We start from the raw sequence: 25,251 nt of genomic DNA on the forward strand, positions 1-25,251 counted from the left end.
TAAGCAAGAGTTCAGCTTTTAATGAAACATTTTCTCTTGGCACAGGTCTGCTATTAAATAAATAAAGCAATTATTTCCACCCATCTATAAAAAAAATAAAAATAAAATAAAAACATGAAAAAAACATGAAAAATTGTTAGGAAAGTCACAAATTATCTGTACTAGTGTTCAGGTGAGGTATGAAATGCTACCACATTGTGTTATTTATATACAAGCCTCTGCATGAATCACTTTCTTTGAGTCTGAGGGAGTGTGTGTCATCCTACACACTCAATCACACCAAACAAAAGCACAACAGAAATTGAGAAATGTTATAGGTACAAATGGCACTATAGAAAATAGCTGATCATCCGGATAAACAGCGCAGAATCAGTCTAAAACACTGGTATCACCACAGCGGCCAACTCATGTTGTATTTACAACCATCAGGCCACAACTGATCCTATCAGACATCTATACAATACCACTGTTAAAAGATAAACAAGAACACTGCAGGACATTCATGAAATATTATTATAAATGAACCGACTGCCTACTGTGCATTTAGATGTTTCGCACATGTGCTGTTTTAAAATTTTTCATTTACTCATGAAGCCATGGGTTGGTTTTAGCAGCAATAAATGTTTAAGTAATGGTCAGAATCATTTAAAATGGCAACATCTCATAATATCTCGCTGTAAAGAGAGAATGAGAAAATGAGAGGGGGAAATAAGCTCCACAGCACATATTAATTCCCCTGCAACAGCGAGACTGAGTGAAGGTTACTAGCTGTAATGAGACCACCCTGAAGTTGCAGGTGGGTTTTCCAGAGTCTCCTGTAGTGTGATGCTCTCACATTTCCACCATCCTACTGAGCAGAAGAGTCAACTGATCTAACTCTAAACATATTAGGAAGTTGAACAGGTTCCAACCAAACATAATGAACACATCTCATCACTGACAAAATTAAGAATTTTGTTTGACTGCTGTCCATGTTGAGGCCAAAAATCGAATGTGCCAAACTGGTACCATATGGAACTGAAGTTGTTGTTTTTTAGCATTTAATGTGTTTCTGTGTTTAAAAATCAAAGAAGATAGATTAAATCAATAATATCAGACTAACTTGGATTATTAAAACACCTGCTGTGAGTTTGAACACACACACACACACCTGCTTGAGTTTGAGCGAAGGCTTCTGTTTCGTAATCTTCCGTAGGGCTGGTTTCAGATGCACACACACTCATTAACTCTGTCAGTGGGGTATTGGTGAGTTATGGGAGGACTGGAGACTCCTAGGCGGCGATACTGTCATCCTGCCCCTGAGGAATGAGACAGCTGCCACACACACACACCCTCTGGGTGACTTGGGATACATCGAACCTAAAATAGATTCATAATGTACTATTTAAATGTTGTTTAAAACTGCCGCAGGGAGCAGATGAACTCCAAATCAACCAGACTTGTTTTCTCACTTCAGCCAATAAGTGAGCAATTCTGAGCTAAAGGCACTACCATACTGTCTACAAGATCCTAATTCAGTCTGAGGATATATTATTGGATTCTGAAAGAAATTAAACAGTCTCAAAGGTAATTCTCTACCAAAATATCCTTACAGTTCTGTGGTTTACTGCTCCCTTCAAAACAGATTATATCATCTTGTCAAATCAATGACTCAAACACGAACAAATTAACCTGAGAAATGAAAATAAAATTGTTCCTTGGCAGAGCAGATTCCTTTACACTATACAAGGTCAAAATATGACAACTTGAATTATCTTATTACTGAACTGATAATAAGGAAGGAAAAGTTGATACCACAACTAAACAAGCAGAAGATAAAATATTATGTATAAATTGGGTCAAACAATATAAACTCTATTCAAAATTTCCCAATCTTTTGATTTGACTTGCCATAAACATGACAGGAATATGTTTTCAAATAAATTATTTTTTTAACAAATTTCAGAACATTATTATACAATCATCAGAAGATTATTTTAAGATCTCGCATTGTATGAAACACATAATAACACTATAAACTCTGATACCTAGTGGTCATACAATGCAATTAGCTTAAAGTTATGGGGACAGGAAAACACAAAAAAAGAATAATAAAAAAAATTAATATAAATGTTTCTGTAATAGAGCTTACAATGGATTTAAATCCAATACATCTCAACATAACTGCAGATTGGTGGCATATTAGAACATACAGACAAATAAAAATAAAATCTGAATAATAAAAAATTATATCAATAATACCGATAATCATAATAATACTAGAGGTAGCAGCTGATTATGATGCTCTGTTTTCTTCATGTAGATTGGTAGAGTGTAGTTCTCATTCTGTCCTTCAACGAAGTCCTCTCTGACGGTTTGAGCGTCTTTACAGGCTCTGTCTGTACATGTGTCCTGTATTGCATTTTTGAAGGTGTTGATTCAGATCTGTTGTTTCGGAGAGAAGCTCTTCATAAATAAAGTGTCTTGAATGCAATGGCACAAGAAGTGCTTTTCAAGTGGTCTTCAGTGAAAAAACAAACAAACAAAAAAACAGGAAAAGTGTAAAAAAAAGACACCTTAGGCACACAAAGAGCAGACCCCCCCCCCCCCCCCCCCCAACACTCACACACACACACTCACACACACTCACACACACACACACACACACACACACACATACACACACACTGTAAATTACAAAACCAAGGAATTGTATTCCTTCAAAAGGGTGTTTAACTATTTGACAATTCTTCATTTAACAGGACTGACCACCTTTTCAACCAAACAGACCAATCAGATAAGTAGAAAATAAGGAGGGAGGGAGAGAAAATAAGGGAAGCAGACAGAGTGAGAGAGAGAGAGAGAGAGAGAGAGAGAGAGAGAGAGAGAGAGAGAGAGAGAGAGAGAGAGAGAGAGAGAGAGAGAGAGAGATAGAGCACTATGTAGAACGTAAACCTGTCCTAAACTGACTAGGCCTACATCAACACACATTCAAACCAACACACATGACCTCTCACACACACTTATATATACAAATGTGAACACACTGTCTGCTATTCTGGCATGAACATGATGCCTTGTGTCCTTCTCAGCCTCAACGTGACCATAACCAAGAATATTTAAGATCATTTGTTCCTTTTGTTTCTTTTTAATTATAAGAGGTTCCACTCTTCAGGACTGATAAAAGTGATGATAGTGATGATGATGTTCATGATGATGATGATGCTCGTGTCGCTGGACCACCTGAGCTAGTCCTCCTTCATACAGCACCAGACTGGGCAGATCCCTCACATGCTCTTTCTCCACTACTGGGCCGGACGTCACGGTCGGCCCCAGAGCCCGATAGTGTAGCCCTTCTTTAGGCCTCTGCTTGTGCCGTCGGTACGGGCCTGAGCTTTGGTGCGGAGGGGTCTGCTTGGGGACCGCTGGGGGAGGTGGCGCTCCTCTCCTCATCACCCGACCAGCAGAGGCCTGAGTGGGCGGTGTGCGGTGCGTTTTGGGGGAACGGAGTGCGTGTGTGTGCCGGGTGAGGACGGCAGGAGGATCCGTAGAGATGGTCTGTGAGCGCCGATGGTGAGCGGGATAAACGTGGCCATTCTCGGGTTCTTGAGATCGTGAGCGTGTCTGATTGGATGAACGTGTGATGTGGTTGGGTTTTGCTGGTTCTGTGGCAGGAGCTGCTAAAGAAAGCACAAAATAATTACTTTAGTTGTTATTATTATAACTATGTTAGGTATTCATCACCACACAATATATATATATACAGTACACTACAAATGCTGGATCACACAAGACAGATCCAAACTCCAGGTGTAAGTAGGGCCTAAATGATGAAGATGTATTGGCTCCATTTACTCTAGATCTTACCTGTTCCAAAGCGGGATGTGTAGTTTTCAATGCCGGCCAGGTCAAGGTAATGGTTTCTTCTCTCTAAGTTCTCATCCACACAGTGCCGCTGACAACCCTGCTGGTTGTGGTGGTCAGCATGGTAACGCCTAAAACAACAACATTTTGTTGAAATGATTGCAAGTACATTGCTCTGAGATTTTGTACACAAAGCAGGCTTGAACCAATCATTGTCCATTTGTCAATTTCTTTAAAGTTTATATTCTTTATGTTTTATGTAATTCCAGAAACTAATGTGTAGCGTAATAAGTTAATTTCATAATTACCTAAGAAAAGTTCTTGACTTTTTCTCTGAAGGCTTGGAGTCCTCAATGCACTTTTCTCCCTTGTGCTTGGGATGGGGAGTGTCTGATTGAGAGAGAGAGAGAGAAAGAGAGAGGGGGGTTCTTTATCAAAGTGAACGCCGTTGAGTTGCACAGCATCACACACACGCACATATACTGCAGCAGCTTTAAAGACCAACCAAAATAAGAAAGAAACCTTTGTTCCCTGTTTTCCATTTACTTTGAAGGTTCATAAAAGAAGAAAAAAAAACAATGCTTCATTTATTCTATTTTGAACCTCAGGCCTCATATAAATCTAAAAAACACACACTTGTGAATTTGCATGAAGACAGCTGCTGTTCAAAGACTCTTCTCTTTCAAATACATGACGTGTATAAATTGCCCAAATGACAGCACTAAACAAACAGAAAAACTTCTGTTTCTTCAGAGTACTTTCTGTTCACCATCACATTGTTTTTTTTTTTTACAAAGTTACACAGTAAGAAAGTGGATAAATGTGTATATATTTATTTTTCAAACAGCAAAAGACTTTCAGAGAGGGATAAGGTAGCACTTTCCAAAAGAAATCCAAAAGCTCAGGGCTGCAGAGGTTTGTGTTGTTTCTCCCTCTCGACATCTGCCTTTTACTATGAACTCATCTTACAAGATATACAATGACATAGAAGACAGGGAAAGGAGGAAGGCAATAGTGTAGGTGGTAGACAGCCAAAGATTCTGTCATTATCTACTCACCCTCATGTCGTTTTATGGTTTTTCTTTTTAAATGGAGCACAGAATTTGGTATTTAGCAACATGTCTAGGCTGCACTGGTCCAAAGAAAATGAGACTGTGAGTCAAGCTCAAAAAAGAAAAAGTAAAACATAAAAGTATCATGGCACATTACACACTGCACCTATACATTTCAGTCTGTCCCTTACATAAACCTCTTGCACGGCTTCAGAAGACTCAGAATACAGTCCTATTGACAGAATCAACATTCTGCTAAACCTCTTCTTTTGTACTCCATGTCATGCAGGTTTATAAAAACGTGAGGGTGAGTAAATGATGACAATTTCATTTTTGGGTCTCCCTGATATTGTTCAGGAAAATATCTCTCTGTGTACCTGTGTTGGTCTGGGTAACGTTCCTCCATCTCTGGCTGGAGTCTGGGGCGACGGAGAGTTTCACCCTGAGGGTCTTACTGCTGCTGGGGGAGTGATTCACTGATGAGTCCACCACCTCATATATAGTGTGCAGTAGACTGGTGATGTCCTGGACATAGAGAGATAGAGAGGAAAACATATTTAATTAAGAGATCTTCACTGACACGAGACAGCCGATTAGTCTTTTATATGCTGTGCAAGCCTGTACGTGATATATTTGATACATGCATTATTCATAATTCATACACAGGCATGTCCATAATAACATGTTAATCAGAATCGCCATAGCCTCAGGGAGGGTAAACAGATGCTGAAGGCAGTGGAGAGCACATGTACACGCAAATGTGAAACATGCTATACATCTGAGGCTATTTAGCATGTGAAAATGAAAAGTAAATGCAGAGCAACTATGAGGCTGAGGGAAAGTGAGAGTAAAAGAAAGTGAAAAGTGAGAGATGCAGAGACAGGGACACGGTGGAAGAAAAAAGAAAGAGCGCAGAGGTATCAGACGTCTTACCTCTCTGGTGACCTTGCCATTGTTATCGAAGTCGTAGAGGGTGAAAGTCCACTCCTGCCTGTTATCTTCTTCAACTGATACAGCGCACTCCAACTCCTGATTAATAAACAACAATGATAATCACTGTTTTAGTAACACACACATTTAAATAAAAATTTCAGCATCATTACTCCAGTCTTCAGTGTCACATGTCCCTTCAGAAATCATTCTAATATGCTGATTTGCTGCTCAAAAACATTACTTGTTATTATAAAAGGTTGGCCTCCTTAATATTTTTATGGAAACTGTAATAACAAAAAAAATTCTTTATTGAATAGAAAGTTTAAAAGTACAGCATTTATTTGAAACAGAAATCTTTTGTAACATAATAAAATGTCAACACTTTACTGCCACTTTTGATTAATGCATTAGAATTTGACTGACCCCACATTTTTAAAAGGTAGTGTATACCCTACCCAGTATGTACGTGTGGTGTATACTGACCTCAAACTGTAATTGTTTGTGTGGGCCGACGGTAGCAGAGCCTTCAGTGTCCTGCATTCTCTCTTCCACACTGCAGCTGTCAGTCTTCTCAGGGGGCAGAGCCACTGCAGAGGGACACACATTCACATAATGTTGAGGAAATCTGAACTCAAGTAAGATATTTCATATGTTTTTTATTATTTAGTCAATAATGCAGTCCTCTTGGACCTCTTCTGTGACATCAGAATGACATATTCTGTATGTAGCATTACACAAAAGCACAAATGTGTTCAGTTACAGATACTATTGTAGAAATGTGCAATTCATAATTAGCTATTTGAATAAATTATTCAAAAAGTGAACAATTCCAATAATGGGGTTAAGATAAAGCCAGTAATATTTGGCTGGTCAAGTGATCCAATGGGTTTTCAAAGACCACTGATATGTCTTCATCTAATGTGACTGTACATAATTTTAAACATTGTTCAAAAGTGCTCTTCATTTCTTTTCTTTTTTTAATGGGGGAAAAACTGAAATGCACATTTAAAAAAAAAAGTAATTGTGCATGTATGACAGAAAATAGACAGAAAAGAGAAGGAGTTAAGTGAGATTGCAAGCACCTAGTTATTTTTGAATCCAACCATGTCATCTACTGCAGTCCAGTCACAAACAGAAAAGACAGTCACACAGTTGTATAGTATGGGACATAAAATAAATCACACTTCATACAAAATTTGCTATCTTATCCTCAATGTTAAACTCAGAAGTACATGTTCCTCTACACACTTTGATAGAGTTTGGGAAGACATTGATTGACATGTGGCACACACGTTGCTCATGCCCAAATCTCAATTCAGTACCATTTTTTTGTGCAAAGTCAGTGCCTTCACAATGGATCACCTGAAAGCATCTTTACAAGCGAGCCAACAACAACAACAATGGTGAGGAAAAAACTCTCTAAGATGTTTAGGTAAGATGATGAAGAATTGAGAGGAACCAAGACAGCAGATGGAAATGTAAGCAAATGTAAGCAGTTTAAATCAAAACACAATGTGGTAGTTTTGACATCAATTACATTAAACGGCACTGGTTTCTTGCATGTAACTTTGACATGCCAATTTTAAGTACAACTGGGTTCTTTGGCTAAAGGCAAGATTTTCAGTCAATAACCACTTTGGATTTTGGTTTGTAACTATTGTAAAATTTTGAATGTAGTCATATGAGGTTAGGTTTATGGTGCAGTTTTACAGGGGGGAAAACGTCATACAGATTTAACCAAAAGAAGTCAGAATTTTTGGGTGAACTATCCCTTTACAGGACAAGTTCGGTATTTTACACTTAAAGCCCTGTTTTAAGATCGTTTCTGATGAAATAGAACGGTTACGATTTAAATTTGGACAAATGCTGCTGTCCCGAGAATTTTTGGTTTCTGTATTAGTAATATGTCTGAAAACACAAGCAAATTTAAAGTGTGAGTGACAGAGTCTAACAGTGGCCCGTTCTGAAGTAGAGAATGTCTGTCAGGATTAATCCTGAACTCAATACCCAAATTTCAGAGGCAGTTTGTCTCTTCGTGTACTGTGGGTAATAAGACGGAGATGTTTTAAACGAGAGCAGATCTAACGCAGCTCAGTGAGGACACAGCTCAGCACCAGGCTGGGTCCTGCAGGCTAAATCCTCCCCCCTGCCCCAAATCCCTGTGCTTTGAAGTTCCATTCTCAAAACTTTTGGCCCAGGATCAGTCCGTCTGTAAAACAGAATCTCTAATTAATTAAGCAAAGTCAAATCTGAAACAGTGTTTGTTGTACGAGCCAAAAGGATAGGCAGACACAACAGTATCTCTCTCTGTCTTCTCTCTCTCTCATTCACTTCTCCTCCGCTGATCCGCTCAGATCAAAGAGGACCTGTCTTGTCCCTCTGCAGCAAGAGGCAAGGGAGGATGAAAAAAGAAAAGAAAAGCACCAGAGGATGAGAGCAGTCGTACCCGGGGAGCTTTTACAGGTTTTTTGGAGGGAAACAGCATCCGATCAGGGCTTTTGATCAGGGCCAGAAACTCAAAGGCAACGCTGAGCTCCAGGGCCAAAGCCTGCTTGCCAGCCAGCTCACAATATACAGGAGCTGTTTATCTAGAGGACTAACAAATGGTCACCAAAAACTACACACACACCATACACACAAAGGAAGTGCTAACTCTCACAGCAGTGGTCAAAGTCCTGCCCCACAGAGTGATGAGACAGCCAAACCCGCAACAGAGCACTGGTGACGGAGCTTAAATACAGCGCTATACAACACAGAGGACAGCTTGGCAGTGACCCAAATGTGGCTTTGAATCTAAAGGTTCACATGGAGTTCACAATAAACTGTGAGGTGACTGAAGCCGGGTGTGTTTCCTCAGCATGCATGCTTGGTACATGCAAAAGTGCAGTGAAACTTTAACAACAAGTTCTCGTTTCATGTTGCTTGGTCAAAAATGCTAGGTAAAAAAAAAAAAAAAAAACTTGCCTAACATTGGATAAGAACCTTGATTCCAATCAGATGTTATCATTACAACAAATGCAGTTGGAATACCTTTTTTTGTTGATCAATTTTTTTTAAATGTTACTATGAGCTTAATTTGCAAATGATGACATCATGACCAAGGATTGGTCCAGAAGGTTTGGGGGGAAACTACAAAACTACATCACTCCCATTAAAATCAAAGAAGCTGTTTATTTTGTTTTGTTTTGAATCAAGGAAGATTGAAAACTTTCTTTTCCACAAATTTAAATACACTAGTATACAAACTAAACTAATATCTCACTACTATATCTGTGTATGTCATGTCGAGATGTCATAGACACATAAACATATGATTAACAAAAAATTGCATCGCTTTTGTTTTACATTTTTACAGATCCAATAAAAAGGTGCCAGATCCAATTCCAGAGGTAACAGATCCTGTACAATTTAATATCTGACTATGAGGCAACCATAACACCACAAACACCTTAGCCAATCACATCTCTCCTCGACTCACCTTTGATCCACATAGATATGAGGGGACCAGTTACAAGCACACATAAGCTGTAAATGCTGCACAGGAATCTGACCTTGCTGTAGCCTTTTGATCAATCAAATGATTCAGTAAACATCGCAAGAAAAGAATCACTCTGTGCCAACACTGTGACTTCAACCAAACCTTTTCTTCTCACCACCATAGTGATAATGTAGTATTTAATCCAGGGGGAGAAATAATGAAACTGCTCTTTATATGCAAGAGAACATCAGTTGTTAAAAGGGTATAGTGAGATAGTTTACCTTCTAAACGATAATGTTCATCGCTGATGCCCTCAGCATAACCTTCATCCGGTGGGTCCTACAGAGACAGAAAGGAAGAGAGCGTTAGGCCTCTTCAAAAGAATAAAATTATAATATGACACAGTTCTCAGATTAGAAAGAATGCCAAACTAATTCAATTATAGTATTTGAAACAACAAATGAACATATACATATTTTGGTGTTTTTGTGCAATTTGTATTATAAAGACAGGAAATTAATGACAGGACATGATGCAGGCTGGATTTTAATTTGCATCCCCCACACGAGCACCTCAGCATGGGTGCGAACCGCTAAACAACACCTCCAAAGACTAGATGGATGACATCACAGATGGAGTGAAAAACCTAGAGTAATATTGGAAGTGTCTCATCTAACATATTAAACCATTCTGCCCATACAACACACACACAAGCAGCAGTCTACAACATTTCTGTCATCTTCCAAACCAGCAATCCGTCTAGAAGAAGACTATTGTCTCAACACACCTGCTACCTTTGTCTCATTTTAACACTCCAGCTGTCTGGATACTAACAATTTATTTATCTGGCCCAAAGACTGACCCGACAGCATCCGCTGAAGCTCTGCAGCTGCATGTGTGTACATGCTGTTTTTTCTGCCAATGAGGGGATGCTTTGTCTTCATCCACACTAGACAAGCACACTAAATGTCTTGCTGTAGTGCCTCCAGCCATACACTGGCCGCTATAGAACACAAAGCCGCGCACACAAACATACACGTTCACCATAATGCTCGAGAGGTTAGCCAACAGTATGCAAGGGGAATGCGCTAATTATGCGTTGTCTGCATGATGGATGGGATGTATTATAAATATGACTTCTTTTCAGTTGGTTGAAATGAGAACCAGTCAGCAGAATTTCCTACTATTTCTCTTTAACATTTTTCTTTCTCTCAATCATTAAAGGTCAAGTTTGGCTAAAGCACTACTTGGCCCTCTCAAATGAGTGTGCTGTGTTTGAGATTGTGGATATGTGTTGTTACGCAGGACATTGAGGGCTGTGAGAAACTCACTAATCCCTGAACTTCACATCTAAGTGGCGTTTCGCACAATCACTGTGGCGTCTGTCCGCCCCTCTCAGTCACTCTTAAAAAGCTCTATAGAGTCCACCAGTCTCCATCATATATTAAAACCTCTTTTCTTGTTTCTCTGCTTCTGTTTTCTCACCCCCACCCTACTATAGGTGAAACCATCTTGCATAGCCCTTACAATAATACAAATATTACAATTAAATTATATTTAACAATAATAACATTTTGGATTTCAAAAGCCCAAGGATGTTTCACAATGCATTACAAAAACAATAAAAAAATATTAGAAACATAACAATGAACAAATTAATGAAAATATTTCATTAGAGTATTAGAAATACAGAGAGATTAATTTCACATAGATATTGCTAAGACCTGACAGTGTGAGTACTAGGGATATATGAAAAATAATACAAATAATAAATACAATTAAAATGCATAATAATAATATATTTTTAATTAATTATCATTAAATAACTTATGAATAATTATCATTATTGTATATAAAATATTACATACAAATGTTACACTTATTAAAATGTTGAAAAAAAATTATAGTACTACACACCATTGAACTACCCTGGTACATGTCCATGTAACTTTTTAGATCCAGTCACCTTTCAGGCAAATAGTGGAGTTTGTCACTACATGGCACACGGAGACACTGTACTACAGTGACCTTGACCACTCAAACAGTCCTTTTTAAATTTCATGTTTTTGTACACTTACCAGATAACATCAGAGGTTAACTGGCTGTGGAGAGTGTAATCAATAGAGGCTGATCTCTGTTCAGCAGTGTAATGAGAGGCTGAAGTGGGATCTGTACACACTCAGTGCGTGTGAGGGTGACCATGTGCTTCAGGTCACTCGCTAATGTATGGAGACTAAGTGCCATTTATAGCGCAATTGAAAACTCACTGAGAAAAAAAAAAGGGACAGAGTTTGTGTGCGAACAGTAACAGAAAGAGGATTTGATTAAAATAATTATCTTGTAATTTCACGGATGAAGTCTTGTGAGCAGGGGTGGGCGATCTGACCAAAATCAATATCATAATACGAGTAATTTTATTTAACTTCCTTAACACTACATAGTCTTCAGTGTGTAAATTAAAAATACATTTATTCTTATTAAAGGTTCTTATTAAAGGTAAAGGTACAAAAGTGATTCAGTCAAGAGCAGTGAGAGATGTTCTGTCTTTAGTTGTTTGATTAACATTAAAGGTAGGATAGGGGATTTTTTTTTTTAATAAACCTGTTATTCTGGTTGAAGTTGAATTCAGACTTAGGTTTATGCGTTTCTATGTCAACACTATCAGCGCTGAAATGAATCTGCAGCTGTCAGGAAAGTAAGAGCTCTGTAAGTCGTTTATGTTCATTATTTTTGTAATGTTATGTGCTTTGAGACATGATGTATTTTATCGTCTCTTATGATGCTTTGCTGAATCTGCTCTGGCTGTGCTTGACCTGCGTTTTCATGTGTTTTGGAGGAGGCGTGGCTTTGGAGATGCTCTGAAGGGAGAATGGGATCTAATGCTTTCAATGCTAGCTTGCTATTGCTGGCTTCTCCTACCCTACCTTTAATAAAGAGACAGCAGAAGGTTTATTATGCTACTGTCACAAGACCGAATGCAAGGATCCAAAATACTTGTGCGTTTTCTTTCTCAACTGTTTACGTTCACTGAAGAAATAAATGACTGTGTTTATGAGGATACTTGCAAAGGCGGGCGTTTTGACACATTAGCATGTGGTTTTAACTGTTCAAGCCTAATTAGGTGGCAAAAAGAACTGTTCAGTGTCAGTACCAACATGTTCTATGAGCAGCGGCTTAATGTGAGCGGCCTCTCAGACAGCGCTCAGAAACCATCTCTCCGACAGCGTGCACATTGGCTATAGCAAAATGAGTCCTCATTCAAATTATAAGCTTTCATGACCGTGCAGCACAGCAATGTCAGGTGAGTGTGTAACCATGATAGAGACAATAGTCTCTACCGGTTGACAGATTTCTATGTTTTAATAAGTAATAAATCACTATGATTAATAGTGTCTTCCAGTATATTGTCCACCCCTACTTGTGAGAGACATTTTAAACAGAATGAAAAAAAAAATTCTGAGAGAACTTGTGTCCTGTGACAAACTCCTGGTGTGAATAGATTCATATCCATATTTGTTACTGTCTTGTGTTTATAAATGTTTATAACATATGGAACAATGGCATTTCTGCTGTGGGTATTTTGACTCAGCAGCATCATGAAAAGGCCTGTGAAACATCAACAAGGGCTTCACTCAATCTGTGCCAGCAACCAGAAACTCTTTCCCAGACACCATGTTTCACACTCTGTGGAAAACCAACTAGATCTTTTTGTTTTAACGCGAGCCAGAACAGGAAAGAAGAGAAATTGGAGTACTTTACTAAAAATGGATGGCCACACAACCCACTGTAACATTACTGATTTGTCATAACACAAACACATACATCAAGCACTTCATTGCTGTTTTTGCCCTGTTATCAGTGGAATAAGCCTAAACAAATGTTTCAAAATGACATTACAAATACAAGAATGAAATAAAGTAAAACTAAAACTGAGATACAGAGTAATGCCCGGTACACATTGTGTGATTTGTACAATCTTTCTCAGCTGAAAGATGACCAATTTCTGTGGTCGTGGCTCCTAAACGGTGGTGCTACGTCATACAGTGAGAGAGGTTCAAAGACGGTCACGGTTTTGTGACCAAAGATTTCCTGCGATCATTTTCTGACAGTGAAAAACAATGGACCAATGGGGCCAGATCATTAACTTGAGGGCGTTGAGATACCAATGAGTGTGTATATGCTTATTACTATAGACTTAATGCTCCTCTAAACAAAAATGTAAATATAAAAAGCAGTTCTGAATGACTTAATCCCAAATAAATAAATACATTAATAAATGTAAGTTTGAAAAACTTGTATCTGTTTAAACTGTTTAACTGGTCCACAACAGAAAATACCACTTGGCTAGTGCCCCCAAGGAGTAGGAGACTCCTAGCTGTTTTTAACGAATAACTGCATCTTCTTGAGGGTAATTATGTGTGGGTAGCACACAGAAGCACAAAGTAGATGTTGGGTCTTGCCAGGTTTAACCTAGAAACACATTCAAACACTTTGCCAAGTGTCTCTAAGTGTAATGGTCACCCCCAAGTGTCTGGGCTGGCACATTAATATGTAAGGACTATGAAAGAAATACACAGGGAAAACTGCAAAGAGAAAGCCAAGAGATTTCTCACCCAGGTTAAGTATGGGGATATGTGTCTTAATTAGATTACTCATATGAATGTGGCCTTGTTCATTTTGTCATTATGGTATGTGTGTGAATGCATGTGGGTAAGGGAGTGAGTGTGTGTGTTGTGGAAAGTCCCACACAACTCTGTCTGTATTTTCTGCATGCTTGCCACGCCACAAGGGCTGATGGACAATTTACAGAGCTGATGACAGTTCTGCATGATCATGGGCCAGACACACACGCACACATAAAACACACAGACAAGATCAGTCGCCAAGCCTTCACTACGCCATAGCCTTGGAACGTCATCAAACCCAGGAAAACTTAATTAAGACCATCGCCTCTCTCTCTGTCGCCTTCTCACTCCTTCTCTGTCACCTTCGGTTTTCAAACTCACAGACCAGTCCTAATCATGTTAAAACCAGGAATAAAAGATGGAAGGTTTCAGCACTGTGAATGGTAGCCGACCAGAACCACTCCATTTTTAAGACAATTTAAGCCATCACAAATACACATGCACCTACAGGTGCCATATTTCACCAGCGAGACAATCAACCATGAACATTAAGTCACGAGCTGACGGAAAAAGACTTGCAACTGAATTCCTGATTAATCTTCTGTGTCTGTTATCTTACTTAAGTGTATACGGTTACATGCGCAGGATCTCTGGAGAGGGGATGTGTATGCTAGCACAGCCCCCGACACCGAGGGCATGGCAAAACTGCCCCTTGCTAGCTAGTGGCCAATCCAAAAATGACTCCCTGTACTCCCCCCAGTACCCTACATACTTTCCTAAATGTGAGGATGAAAGCATCTGGAGTGCAGTGACCTACATAAGCACTTCATACTTTATAATGAGCAGAACAGACAACCCAGACAACCTGAACTACTGACTGGAGTGTCAGTACTGCACTCTTAAAGGGACAGGTCACCCTAAACAAAATATATTCTGTCATCATTGACTCGTCTTTCCAAACCTGTATGAATTTCTTTCTTCTGTCTTTTCGATTTTTTTTTTTTTTTGGAACATGCAAGGAAAGTAAATGTTTTGAACCCCATTCAGTTTCATTGTATCCACAAAAACATCCTTCCACAGAAGAAAGAAAGTCATATGTCATCATGAGTAAATGATGACAGACGTTTAGTTTTTGGCTGATATCCCACACTGACCAATAAATAAGGCGATGTCTTGCTGCTGTTCTTGAAATTTTGTGTGTGTCACACTCACCGATTAAGGCTGGAAAAGAGGTAACAAATGTAACGACTCCCTCTGACACTCCTCTCGGATTCAGTGTCATGCATTGCAATGCCCCATTTTGGCAGCTAATCAATGTGAAGAAATAAGCGCCGTGCAAATGGAGACAATTGTATCAGGATTCAAATCATGGAGTGACTTCACCCTGTGAATGTGTGTGATATGTAGCCTATTTGTCCCTTCAGGGTTTGCCGTAGAAAGTATGTGTTCATGTGCGCCGGGAGCGCTTGTCAGCTTCAGAGAAAAAAAGATTTACATTCTATAAACAGATTGTTGACACAAGTTTCCTTATTTAACTCTTCATTCAAGTTTAAGCGAATGCCAGGAAAGCGCTCAGTTACACAGCGCTTATGACAGACTTGTGTTTGTTAGATTGCAAACATTATAGCTCATCAGTTCTTCAGTGTGATCTGGATGATAGAAAGAGCATTGTTCACTGCCAATGCCATGATATCCCACCACATCCATAAGAATGTCAATTGGGCCATTAACTCAGCAGTAGGGCTGCACGATATTTGAAAAAACTGAAATTATGCAATTTTGTTTATCTGCAAAACTGAGACATGAAAAAATTATTTGCACCCTGCCTGTAAATTTTCTACATACATCATGTATATGTACTCAGTTGCTGATGAGAGATGTTGACGATTGCACTATGGTCTCTGTTAAACCGCCACCTTGTCATTACTTACCTCTAACACTACAGAATTTATTATATATTATATATTTATTATACAATATAGAACAAAGTAAATCCCTTAATAATGGTTTTTTTCAATTATGAATGCTTTGACAAAAAAGGGGGGAGGGGAGTCTGCTTTTATGTCCACACCAATATCAAAATTAAACATAAACCCTCAGATTTGGACTAAACACCACAACTGATCTGGTGTAGAGAACAGAGCAGAGTGATTTGCAGCAGATGGACTGTTAAAGATTTTAGCATACAGTAAAATACAACTGTGTGTACAACAGCAGTTGATTCAATGTTTCAAGCATTTTATAGTTATAAATCCTGTTAATCGTATAACCGCCCTGGCACAAAATGCCCATTCCACGCATCCAGAATCCAAACACATCCTGCTAATTTACTGAAACTGAACAGAAATGTAGTGGATGGTTGTGTCTGTTCAGATGGTTGGCTTACCTCCACCACAGGATGAAAAACATCACTTTCGTCACAATACACACCTCTCATCAAACAGCCATAGTCGAAACAAAGGACAGATTAGAGAATACTTATTCAGCAAAGAGGAAGAAAGAGAGAATGAGTGAGAAAGACAGTGACTACTTCCACCAAAACAGTGGCGAAAAATTAGCGTCGTAAACATTACTACATAAGCCCACAAATAAACTTGTCATCAGTCATATAACCTTTCAAAACATATATAACATTCCTAGTAATGAAAATAAGCATCTTTCTGTCATCAACAAACTGCTTTTGATGCAATGAACAGAACATATTTAGATATAAAATGAATAAATATCAAAAAAAAATTGTGTTTACAGTATGCACAACTCGCACATATGCCTTGACTTTTTTTGCACTAAGTATAAGTTGACCCACCAGCTGCCGACACTGGCCCGGGCCGTTGTTTAACAGTAAAAAAAAAAGGAAAACTAAACAACAACAAATATCTGGAGATGCAACAATAGATGCCCATGTTGACAAGCGTTTGTGTGAGGGGGTTAAGAGATTCTCAAAACTCAGCTTAATAAAAGAGTACAAATACATGTGTATTACTTATACCTTCTGGAGACAAATAGCACACTCTGGACAATGATGAAACGTTCTAGTATGCATGCATTGAATGCCTGTGTATGTGAATGCTCTTAAATTGAGTACACATTGCAAGACTATGCATCAGAAAACATAATATTTATAAAGACAAATAAAGTGCATGTGTATGTACATCCACGTGTTAATTGTGTGAAGTATGTGTATGCATGTATTACAGCATGGTTATAAGGCCATGTAAACAGGTCAGTTGTGTGGGGTTTATAGATGTTGAGTCTGGCTAAGAAAGTGATTGGAAAAACACTCCTCAATACCAGCAACATTTGGCAGTTGCTGTGTTTGGAGTAAGTGTTGTGTCTTGTATCCTCGAAATTGGTTATTAGACTGTAACCTTACATATGCATCTGTACAGTTCATTTTCTCTTTTATATTGCCTTTGCAAGGTGGACACAAATAAATCATTACGGTGTGTGTGTGTGTGGGGGGGGGGGGGGGGGGGGGGGGATTGTGTCCGTGTCTGTAGAGGCTCCTTAGTAATTTCTCAGATGAGATTAACATTGCAAACATTTCCTCACACATTACTCATCCACATCAAAGTGCTCTACGCTTATGACAACACACACTTTCTGTCCACAGAAACACACACACACACACACACACACACACACACACACACACACACACACTCTCTCTCTAGCTTTTCTTACTCATATACACACTTTCTGCCTCTATAGAGATATGGATATCATATCTACTAGTTACAGAGAGCTTAACAAATGCAGATTTATAAAACTGGATGTAAGCATGATTGTGTTTATCAAGTATGTTTGATCGTGTATTTTGAGCATTAAAGACCATGAAATGGCTTAATTAACAAATGCAGTAGTTCATATTAAAACAAAAAAGGTTGAGGCAGGATGTGGGCAGTTCCTCTTTCTTAATGAAGAATACGGTCAGACATTACAAATACAGCAGCTAGAAGGACACTTTTACATCCCAACACAGACTAACCTATATGACTAAAACAACAGTCAGTATCACTGAAAGACTCAAGAGAAAGAGGTTGTTGGCAGATAGTTAGTGAGAGATAAAAGCATCAATCTGATCACTTTGCAGGCAACAACAGGACACTTATTGAGCTAAAATGATCCAAACATATAGTACTGGTGAGGCTATGCTCTCATTTACTAGAGACACCTTAAAAGCATGAAAGCTGCAGAGAGAGTGCGCGCTTTGAAGCACTGAAAATGAAGCAGCGCTCCCCGTTTGTTCTACTCTCTCTTCCCCTTAGGTGATCCCTCCTTTACCCTCTCCCCATTTCCCCTCTTTAAAATTTTTTTTTTAAAGGCAGAGAAAAGTTATAACTAAGCTGCCTCTAAAATACAGAGAGAGAAAGGTTTTTCAAATATTGTTTGAAACTCCAGCCTGTTCCTCTCTGAAGGACTTTAAACACCTGAGTAACATAAAGCTGGAGATTTGTGGAAAAAAAGCAAGTCAGAAATTTATCAAATCCCTAAATATGGCCATCTCATAAGTACTCTAAACACAGATAGATAGCAATAAAATTATGAATTAAACATGGTAACAAAACAAAACAAAAATCCTGCTATTTTTTATTACTGTCTCTTAAAAAGTGACAAGCTAACAAATACAAGAAAAATAATCAAAGAAATTTGGGATCTTAATGTTTTTGAAATAATTTATATTTTAAAATATAATGTATTCCTGTAATGGCAAAGCTAAATTTTCAGCATCATTACTTTAGAATCACATGATCCTTCAGAAATATGCTGATTTGGGGCTCAAGAAACATTTCTAATTATAATCAATGTTGAAAACAGAAGTGGTGATAAATAGTTTTTTTTTTAACTGTGATACAATTTGATGATTTTAAATATGTTTGTAAATATATACATATTAGTAAATGTTTATTTATAGATAGCAAATCAAGTATCTTATTCTTCCCCTTTGAAGTACGGAAGAAACATAAATGTGTCAGGGCAGCTAAATAAATAGGGGTGTTGACGAGGTTGGAATAACACTGTCCAGAGCTCTGCTGCTTGTGCCTGTGGTTGAGTGTGTGTGTATGTGTGTTTAAGGAAATTTGGAAAACACAACCCAATTCTCAGCTGTTAATCCTGGCAACTCAGTCCATACATTCCCACCATGCACTTTGATCTCTAGAGCACATCCGGACAGACGTGCTTTAATGCACAACACACACACACTTTCTCTCTCTCTGATGCACCTACCCTAGCGCCATCCTAGCCTCCAGCCCACCCCCATGACACACATACCTGAACACTATTTTTACACACATACTTGCATACATGCATTACTCATAGTTAAATGGAAAAACACATACAAAACATGTGGCAAACCATGTGTACTTACAAGCCAGCATTGCATGTCTACTAACCAAGAGTAACTCGAGAGGAAAGTCTAGTCACCTCAAAGCTGCCTTTCAAGTTCCACATCTCTTTACAACATAGATGCCGTGCAGAAGCTGATATTCCTGATACAGACTCATTAATAAACCTCAATGAATCAATCAATGAAAGTCAATGCATTTAAATAGTTTAATTTCAGTTTAAACAATAATCTGTATTTTTAAAACGTAATGCCAGCACTTACGCTAAACTAAAATAGCGCCAGTACGCTTCTTATTAAGTTTCTTATAAAGTTTCTTACTAACAGACCTAGATAATGTGATTGTAGTTCCGCTTCGCCCTGCATTTATACATTTTAATGAGACTACAGTTGGCCTTGACGTTATGAAGTTTGGGGCCACTAAGAATTTTTTAATAATTAATTATTTTATTCAGCAATTCGATCAGTAAAGACTTTTACAATGTTGCTAAAAAAAAATCCTATTTTAAATAAATGATGTACTTTTGAACCTTCTATTCATCAAAAAAATAAAATCCTGAAAAAATGGGTAAACCTACACATCACAGAAAACTTTCTGCATTTTAACATTTTCAAAAAATTAGGGGGAAAAAGGATGTTTTCCCCATGGGGACCAAAAAAGATGTCCCTGCGAGGTCAAAAATTACTGGTATTATTATCCTTGTGGGTCCTCATACCGTAGGGTTTACCAGGTACACATACACACACACACACACACACAAAGTATGTAAAGGAAATGTGCTAAATGTTTTATTTCCTCGGTTCTGAACAGACAGATATGTTTCAGGATGTAAGAAAAATGGAGTGAGTTAAGTCTGTAGCAGTAATGTTAACATCAAACAATGTCAAATACTTGATAGAGTAGATGACAGAGCAGCCACCAGCAGGTCCCTTTACTATTCTGGTCCTGGAAGAACTCTTTTCCCCTCCTCCTTTCTTGTCTCCTATCCTATTTTCCTTTCTCATAGGAGCCCCTCAACAGCCCTACACTGGAGCCAGGTGCTGTCTCACTCCCCGGAGGCACCCTCTTTCCTTTTCTTTCTCTTTTAGACAGAAGAAAAACATGGCTTTTCTCTTCCGCCCCCACCCTCTGTCTTTCAATCTCTTTCTGTCATCCCTTCTTAACCAGCCCTGGAGAGACATGGTAAAGCTGACATCTAGAACAGAAAGAGAAAAAAGTCTAATGGTAAGTGTGTGACAACTACACTTGAAGCTTAAAGTGAAAGAAATACTTTGGATATTGTGAAGGGAATAAAAGAGACAAAGGAATATAGTGCATACACTGTCAGTCTTTGTGCTACAATAAAGAAAATTTTGAAGTAAATCAAGAAAAGAAAAAAGTGTTCATGTTGTCTGGAAGGGTTTAAATATTTATCTTTGAAATCCAAACATTTTCCCCAAAAGTTCTGAAATTCCTGACGAAATTATTTTTAGAATTACAGTTCTTTGTTTGATCTGGGCTTCAAAGTGTTTGGTCCCTGAGCGATTCTACACAGATTGATACAGAATGCTTTCAAAGTCATGATCAAGCCTGGTTTATAGTTGACCTATTGGCCGCTTTTGACTGTGGCAGAGATTATGTTTAAAGCTGTGATGTCTGGTTTGCCCTAGTTTAGAACTGCTGTGCCAACTGGTTTCAGAGTGGTTTTCAAAAGCCACATTTCAAAGCAGTAACATCGTCTGGTCTTGGCACTTTGATTCTGACTGATTTTAGAGCTATGATGTTGAGTTTCTTCTTTGATAGTGTAATTTGGACAGGTTTTAGCGCTGTGGTGCTAACTTTTTTAAGAAGGTCTGGTCTCTGTTTAAATGATGAATATAGCTGAGATTTACTACAGCTTGGTAATGGGACTAACACACATAAACACGACAGTAAGCCCAACAATGATAAAAGCTGCACCAAATGACAGAACACCAATCAATCAGTTTTAAAGGAACAAGAGCATTACTCCAATGACTTTAGACCAGAATAAAAAAAGTGAAACAGTAGGTCTGAAAAGCTGCATAAAGAGGACAGGAAATTATGCAGCTAGACTTAAATTTACATTCCCAAATGAGAACCAGAGCTCAACTTGCTAACAGCTAGGCAACAAATCTGACCCTCACCTCTTTTTGAACAAGACCTTATAGTGTAATTTACAAAAAGGCACAGGACCAATGCACAGTAGACTGGAAAATGGGCAGTTCTACCTAAGAAAGTCGTGTGTGTGAAGGCTAGTTAACACAGCACAACACAAACACACTCATCAAACAGATTCCTGACTCCGACTCCCCACTATCCATACCATCTGAACCACATTAAAAACACAGACACACACAACTGTCCACACAGCTGCTATAAATAACTAACTCTCCAGGTAGCCTCTATTAGTCCCAATATCAGCCTGCTTTTATGAGTGAAGTTTATGCTTTCTTCATGCTCAGGGAGTGAGGTAATTTTTCTTCAACCAGTCCATGGCTTTTCTAAGTAAGAAAGAGAAATCTTATATCACTAGATTGTTTAACTTAATAAATTACTTTTGACAAGCTCATTTTATAATATATGTAGTATAGTATCAACATCATGCTAAAATATCTCAGACTCAGAAAATCAGGGAAGTAAGTGGTGGCTACATTAAAGGTCAAGAAAGATTAAGAAAACAAATGAATAAAAAAAATAGGAAAAACAGATTTTCAGTAAAAACTCCACACACTGATCCAATCAACATTTCTCACTAGAATAATAAAAATAATGGTTGAACCATTCTCAAATATTTTAACTTGCAATCTAAAAAGGGGGAACCAACAAAGGGATGCAAATCCTCCCAGCTAAACCAGCCTCAACTTTCATCACGCCATAAAATATTAAACTGTTCTGGAGATTCTTGTTACAGGTATGTCAAAACCAAAATAAGTATTTCAAAATAAATATTTATAATTTGAAACACCTTCTCGCCTTCTCTCATTCTTTCATTCCAACACTCTATTAAGCTTATGCGATTAAAAAGATTGTTCAAACATTTGAATTCTTTCAGTAGGGATCCTTTCCCAGCCTGGACAAATCACTTCACACCAACTGGGAAAACACACACTCCTCAGTATTGCAATTGTTTCTTAAACTCCTCATTAGTACATCGGAAGAAGGACAATCCCTGCATGGTTCATTTGCAGGCTATCATATTGATGCAATGAAATGCAAGGCAAATGTTAAAATAGAAAACTGAACGACTGTTTGGCTTTAAAGTTAAGTGTGGTGAAGTCCGAATACCTAAATAAACAACAGGTAAACCGATGAAGTTATTTCAGACTTTGTAACTGTTGTTCAGTGCATTATGATCTCTCCAGCTACAATAAAACCTCCTTCTCACAGTAATAAACATCAAACTGTGTGAACTTTGTGCGTTCCGTGCACCTTAAACTTATTTTCTCCCCTTTAAACCCCAAGATCTAAAATCCACACTCCCCAATTTTGTTGCAAAGTCTTTGTTTGCAGTGCAGTATTATGCATGCCATCTTACATGCCAAATCACTGTTTATTGCCATTACTTTCTTAGTGATTTAGAAAAGAAATCGAATGCAGCATTTGTCCAGCAACATTCCTGATTCTGAAAGTTTGTGTTGTGTTTGGAAGTCCACATATGAGGATTGGGTTTTAAGAAGCTGTGGCTGTACTCTCCTGCTGTTTAATATTTCTTCTCTCTCTCTTTCTGTCACTCTCAGCATTTTCGCTATCTCTCCAACCCTTAAAAATTGTCTTTCGAGACTCCACAACAGCACTTGACCAAAAGAGGCTTACTCTGAGGTATTTCCAGAGGATTTCTCCTCTCCTAAACGACAGTGCTCTTATGTGTTTACTAGGATGCCAAATCTGAGAGAGACTGGCCCTCCCTCCACCCCTCTCTCTACTTCACAATGCAGCGCTGTCACCAGCCTGTCAGCCTGCAATGCTTTCAACCCGCCGTGATCTATTAGCTACCTACAGAGAGAACTTGCATCTGTTCCTAGCCCTCACACAGTTCTTCCCACCACGTTCAAATAAACCATTTACCCATGTGAGCCGCCAGTGAAAAGTTGACGCGCCTTTTGTCTAAACAGGACTGCTATAACTTTTTCCTTGTTGGGCAAATTCAAGGTTCAAACACACAACTTTTTTGCTTGCAATAAAAAGACGTTAATATTCAAATATATACTTTCAAAGACATGTTCTGCCTTTAAGATACCAAACGTATTTAGGCTATTTATTTAGCCATTGATATTTCCCCTCAAAATGACAGCCTGAACCTGTCTGGGAACCTGACTTTAATTTCCTCTTCCTATCATTCAAAGGAATAACAACACAAAATCTCCTCCTCTGGCTTCAAAGGCAGCAGCTGAAGCCGTGGAGAACGTTTTAACAGACATCATTAAAGGGAAACGTGTATTCAGAGAGTGTTTCTCCTTTAATCACGGCTGGTAATAACGCCGTTGGCTTTCATAGTTGGGCTCAAACTACAGAGTGTTTCCAGAGAGTAAACTATTGTTCTTGATGACGTCACAAAACAATGGCAAGATCGTTTTCAAAGCGCGTGAATTGGGTGGTCTAGTAGCTAGTGCGTGTGGCCTCGAAACAACGATCACACTTGCAACGCGAAAATCACCTACAGTCGAATACGGATAAATGTCTTGTAAGATTTCCATTAACTTTTAACTTCTATGCAACATCGACATTCAAAATGTACACGCGCAAATAATAATTAATTACAATCATTTTAAGTGGCCTTGTGATATAGCCTAATAAATAGGCCTACATTTTAAAATGAAAAATATTCCATTTAGGTTCTCAATTAATTTGTGGTTATAAAATTGCATGTGTAGCCCATTAGGATACAGCATTGGAATTCTTTGTTTAACATAATTTTAGATAAATTAGCCTATAGCCCGGCACATCAAAGGACACCGCTAAAACTGTTCGACATATCAAGTCAACTAGGCCACCCATAATAAATTAATGTATATACACAGAAAGAAAAATAGTTTACGTATTGCGACAGTTGTAGCTACGCGATGTTGTCTTTATCACACTCAAAACAAAGTTTTTGATCATAAAATAGCCTACGAACTTTCAACTGCAAACAGCTCCGTTCCTTGCTTCAAAGTGCGCAACATTTCTCCATAAAACTTAATACCCAAACAGTTGATTCTCGATCGTGTCTTTAAATGCAATGAAGGGCGAAGGCGAAGCGCAAAGGACACTTAGTCCAACTTTCTGAAACTCAAAAATCTTCACACGTGTGATAAAGAAGTTATTAAAGCCGTTGACGTACCCGTTGAGACAGTCCGCAGGTATTTTTCTGCTGGCAGTCCTGCTGTTGTACACGAGAGTTCGAGCAGTAATACTTCTGCCTAACCATCCAGTCATCCAGTCCTTTCCTCGCCAAACATGCGTTAACTACAAAACTATCGCCTAAACAGCAAGAAAACACAATGTATACATATGTTTACAACTATTACACTGTAGCCTATGTAGGCAACCAGTTAAACAGTTTTCGAATATAGTTTCTAACGCTTTTCTTTTTGTTTTCGCCAAATGTTTAACGGTGCTGCTTTGTTTTATCAATAAAATCAATAAAATAAAAGCGTCATTATTTGTATAATGAATAAGTGTACTCACCTTCAGGACTCTCCCTCGCTTTACAAATAGCAGCTTTGAAAAGGAAAAATATGTCGTATAAATGTAAGCTACTCGAAAGAACTATCACAAGTGCTTTAAAATCAAGACTTGCTCTACAACACCAAATAGATGCCGTCTTACCATGTTTGGAATGAAGTTTACCCATTTCTCTGCATCGGAGAGCAATTGAGAAACATCAGAAATGAAAAACAATCCAGAAGGAATGCGATATTTGTGAGCGTCCGTAAAGAAGAGCGCGCGGGCTCCGTGGACACATCCAGCAGCGGCGGACGATCGAGTGGTCT

At 38.4% G+C, this 25,251-nt stretch overlaps 1 protein-coding gene across 3 annotated transcripts; it reads right to left on the reverse strand.

Annotated features, from left to right (window-relative positions):
• On the reverse strand, window positions 1–25,251 carry nkd1 (NKD inhibitor of WNT signaling pathway 1). 3 transcript variants are annotated; one of them, XM_077228967.1, is made up of 11 exons: window positions 25,088–25,251; window positions 24,947–24,979; window positions 24,600–24,739; window positions 9,588–9,645; window positions 6,312–6,415; window positions 5,829–5,924; window positions 5,273–5,420; window positions 4,152–4,233; window positions 3,847–3,974; window positions 3,461–3,659; window positions 1–3,345 (listed from the first exon to the last, which is right to left on the reverse strand). In XM_077228967.1, the coding sequence occupies exons 1-11, from the start codon at window positions 25,110–25,112 to the stop codon at window positions 3,300–3,302; spliced, it is 1,059 nt and encodes a 352-aa protein (XP_077085082.1). In that variant the 5' UTR covers window positions 25,113–25,251; the 3' UTR covers window positions 1–3,299. The 3 variants fall into 3 exon arrangements, with proteins under 3 accessions (XP_077085082.1, XP_077085080.1, XP_077085081.1); XM_077228965.1 differs by having other exon boundaries at window positions 1–3,659; XM_077228966.1 differs by having other exon boundaries at window positions 1–3,656; window positions 25,088–25,246.

Source organism: Siphateles boraxobius, unplaced genomic scaffold (genome assembly GCF_051911475.1).
Source record: "Siphateles boraxobius isolate OS27281-9 unplaced genomic scaffold, OSU_SipBor_1 130, whole genome shotgun sequence".
NCBI lineage: Eukaryota > Metazoa > Chordata > Actinopteri > Cypriniformes > Leuciscidae > Siphateles > Siphateles boraxobius.